The following is a 4,332-nucleotide window of genomic DNA, read 5'->3' as shown; positions in this document are numbered from 1 at the left end:
TTTTTTTGGGTTTTTTTTTTGTTTATGTCTTAAGATTTCAGATGATTATAACATGACCTGTTTTTTTAGGAAGGAAACAGGTAGCATGAGATAAACAGAGGTTCTGAAGGATCATCCCAAATACTTTTTAAAGTCAGAAAAGTAGCTTGGTGAAACATCTGTGCCTTTGATTTGGAAAAGCCAAAAGTCATCCTTGAAAGAGGAAATGAATGAAAGAATGGCATTTGAGATTTTGATGTGAAAAAGGGTTAAGCATTCTGGCTTGTAACAGTCTCCCTAAATGCTACAGTCATCATTTGTCAAACTGAGTTCCATCCTGAGAAACCAAATTCGTGGTGACAGCTTTAGAACTTTCTGTTCTGAGAAAATCAGCTTTCCAAAAGACGCAAATAAAATGGGATGTAAAAAAATTGGTATATATTGGTAAAAATATTGGTAAAAATATTGGTATTCCTCCCTGATATTCTATATACACCTTTGGCATCCTTAACCAGTCATTTCAAATATTACTGTTTCAAATTTAGTGTCAGTCTGCTCTTTGGGAAAATATTATTTAGTCTTCCTATTTTTTTCCAATTTTTTTTTGGCATTACCTGAGAACTTCTTCAAATTTTAATTACCTTTAGTGAAAAATCCTTCTTCTGAGAATTAATGGAAATAACACTTGGAGTGCTTGAGACAGAATCTGAGCATCCTTAATGACTATCCTCATCTTAGGTATCAGGTTTTGTATATGCAATTAATTGACTAGCACTACAGAGGAAACTGCTTATTTTGGGTATACAGGCAACTTTTTTGGTAGATAACCATGCAACCTTCATATGGGAATGACAAATGAGCACATAAAAATAATTTCTTGGCTTTTAGAAACAAGCAGTTACCTATGCAAGTTCAAATGACCCTTTGGATATGAGCAAATAAAGGTTTCTTTCTTTATCTTCCACAGATATTTGGAAGATCAATCAAATAAACCTTCAAATCTCCATATTCTTTCTGTTTTATTTAYAAATACAATATCAAACACAATAACTAAGTATTCACCCTTTGTATGTCTTGTGCGAACCAAATAGCACATGCAGAGTTATTTCTCTTAGATATCTGGCAAGGCATATGACTGTTAGAAATTTTGACTTGGTTAAGACAAAATTTAGCTCATGTTAAAGCATTAAAGAAATGCTAATGAGATCAAAGCAAATTCTCTAACAAAGCTGTAAAATCACCCCAACACACAAACATGTCTGAATCCTGCCATTAGGCTCTCATGCAGTGTGTTTCTCTGCAGCGAGTAAGTAGCTGTAACCCTTCAGTGCTGCACCTGAGTTTAGCAGAGACAACTGAGAACTGAAGTTACTCACCAAAACATGCTAATTACTATATATAAAGGAATTTCAGTTCTACATTGTTTTTCTATATCACCACAGAAAGTCTTCTGTGGATTTGTTAGCCTGTCCACAAAAAATATTTCCACTGTTATTTTTTAGGTACAATTTGGGCAAGTGTTGTGGTAAAACAGTTCTGTAAATCAAGTGAATAAAGTGCATATATGTACATTTCACTTCCTTCAGTAGGTTTCACCCATAACAGGCTTTGTCTGCATGTCATAGTTAGAGACTTGAAAGAAAAATATACTGTGTGAAGTTTTCTGACCAGTGTTTAGTTATATATTTGGCTATTGAAGCCTCTTTCTAGCTGAAATTATTCCCTTAAGAAACCAGAACTGAAAGGGTTATGGTTTGTTACTGCAGCAGTTATCAGCAGACAGCCATCTAACCTTCGGTACTTACAAGTATTTTATGGCTCTTGATCATATTATCAAATTCTTCATTAATTTTTTTATATTTTTCTTCAGTGCGTGGGGTGAGAGCATAAGAGGAGTCAGGATCAGGGCTTTCACAACCTTTGTTTTCTTTCTTGTGCAATGCCTGCCAGGTTCAGAGAAATATCAGAAAGTAAAAAAAAAATGAAAAGGAGCTCAGAGTACTTACACATAATCTTTGCCTGCTGATCATTAGATCAATATCTTCATTAATTTTTCTGTACTTGTCCTCAGACTCAGGGCTGTGACCTACTGAATCATCTGCATCGGGGTCTGGACTGTCACAGCCATTAAGTCCTTTCTTTCTCAATGTCTGAAATACATAATTTGGAAAGTTCAATCCTTGATACAGGCTTCAAGAAAGACTCAGTCACATTAAAGAAATACAAACTGCTCATCACAGAATAACTTTACATTATGCTTTAAGGAAAGAAAATGACTAGTGATCCACCACACTAATGCTGTAGGTCTCCAATTATGMGTGTCATGTAAGGACCATATAGGCCTCTTTCTTCTGAAGCTGCAACCAATCAGTAAAGAATGAATCTGGCAACTAGCAAAGAGTCTGTGCTAGTATCTCTGCTGCCCTGTACTCCCCATATCACACAGCATTAAAGGTTTACACTAAACACACAGAATGGAATTTATTTTAATGTAAAACAAACTTAACCTATTTATCCATACTTTTTACAGAGGAATACACTGGTGTTTTCTTTAAAGACAGATACAGGAGGATTAAATGAAAGAAAAGCCAAACCTGRAATAATTTTAGGAATCAATTTCTTCACAGAAGAAGAATAATTATCTAAGTTGAATTCAAGGCATGACCTTAGCAACGTCATTCCTAAGCATATGCTTTTCATAGGATAAGAGGGAGGACAGAGTTGATAATATGGCTATAAAATAGCAATTAAGAACTTCTGTACAGTGTTTACTTTTTATTGACTACACTTGCAGAGCTTCAAATGCTCAGGACTGAAGCTTTAATGCATAGGAAAAGTACTTCTAAAACATATGTGAAAAGTCATAATGAAGTCATATGTGAAAAGTCTAAAACATATGTGTAGTGAAAAGTCCAAATGAAATAATTTTACATTCAGCTACTCAAATAGACCCTCACAAGCATGATTAGCATCACTAAGATAACAGAGTTGAAAAAACTTAGAATTAAGTCAGTGGCTTGCAATTCAGAACAGCTGTTTGGCTTCAAATAGTTTTTAGCGGGTCTACCTTTTCAGAACACCAAAGAAGAGTCACAGGCTATATTAAGGTAAAAGAAGATGCATAGAAAGTGTGGAGTCTTCAAGTACAAACAATATTAAGCCAGTAACATGTACCATTAAGCCAGATAATAGCATATATAAACCAGTAKTTTCATGATTTCTCATATTTAGCTTCAAGAATGTCACACTCAACTCTTCAAAGTCCACGTAGCTATTTACAAACTTTTAAAGTCAGATTGCAGTCCATTCTGCGTTGAAATGTGGCTAAGCAATCTTAGTCACAACAAAAAGATCGCATAACTCCTAATGGGTGTTAGTAAGTGGCTATAGTTGTGCTGTCTATCAATTTGGGATACTCTGGTTTCTTTTTGTCTTCTCGGACCAGTTGCATATCATCTGAGCTTTTTCTTTTCCCTTTCAGGAATAGTAGGTTTCATAATTATTTTCTTTACAGTAATGTTCAGCTTACTGCTATTAATGCCCTTAAGTATTATAATGTCATACTTAGCTTCCATACTATGGAAAAACCCTTACATTTTTGTCAACTAAGCAAAGTGATGGTGATCTGCCATAAGAGATGTGAGCCTTCCAATCTCACATTGTAGACCTCTGAAACAGATTTGGGTATTTGTGGAAGGCTGGCTCAATACAGATCTTTCTTTTCAAACTTCATATCTATAGAGACTTAAGGACAATTCCATGAGATGCTTTTGACACACCAACAAAATTATAATCAAATGTAATAACAATTTAAGGTGCTAAAGCAAACTGAATCACTTCCTCCACCTTTATCCATTTCCTCTTACCTCTCTTTTATCTTTTAAATGTTAAATGTTCAGTTAGCAGAACAGACATAATCATRCATGGTATCCACTGCTAGTAGCTTGAAACAAGCCAATTAGAAAGAGGGTTTTGCAATCAGCTACTGTTTGATAGATTTAATAGATACAATATGATATAGCAAAAGCAAAATTTACACAATGAGATCTCAGCTAACATCCTTTTCATATAAGATCTCAACAGATGTCCTCTAAATAAATAAAATATTCTGTTTCAAGATTAGATCAAGCTGTCCAGACATGAAACCAAAATCAGCACACTTGGTGATTTTCTGAGCTCATGTGATAAACTGTCGAGTCCTGCTGATTCCCATGGAATCCCTAAGGATTGATGTGGATGCAAGCTGGACTGAATGACAGCCTCAACTCCAGGCATTGAGATGACAAACAAAAAGAAATTGAAGAAAAGAAAAAAGAAAAGTAAGAAAGAAAAGAAAAGAAAAGAAAAGAAAAG

At 34.7% G+C, this 4,332-nt stretch overlaps 1 protein-coding gene across 11 annotated transcripts in view; it reads right to left on the bottom strand.

The window, feature by feature from the left end:
• MEF2C (myocyte enhancer factor 2C) overlaps window positions 1-4,332 on the bottom strand; it is a 124,201-nt gene that overhangs the window by 33,750 nt on the left and 86,119 nt on the right. For 7 of the 11 annotated variants that reach the window (XM_057381779.1, XM_057381787.1, XM_057381784.1 and 4 more), the window contains one exon: window positions 1,986-2,129. In XM_057381779.1, the coding sequence (XP_057237762.1) occupies window positions 1,986-2,129 (144 nt within the window). Of the gene's footprint in view, window positions 1-1,784; window positions 1,923-1,985; window positions 2,130-4,332 lie in introns of all 11 variants that reach the window. The other 4 variants (XM_057381783.1, XM_057381788.1, XM_057381785.1 and 1 more) reach the window with 2 other exon arrangements.

The sequence above is a fragment of the Malurus melanocephalus genome, unplaced genomic scaffold (assembly GCF_030028575.1).
Source record: "Malurus melanocephalus ecotype Western Australia unplaced genomic scaffold, MMel_1.1 scaffold_528, whole genome shotgun sequence".
NCBI classification, from domain to species: Eukaryota; Metazoa; Chordata; class Aves; order Passeriformes; family Maluridae; genus Malurus; species Malurus melanocephalus.
The sequence above is the reverse complement of the archived record's forward strand: the minus strand, read 5'-3'. Positions and strand labels throughout refer to the sequence as shown.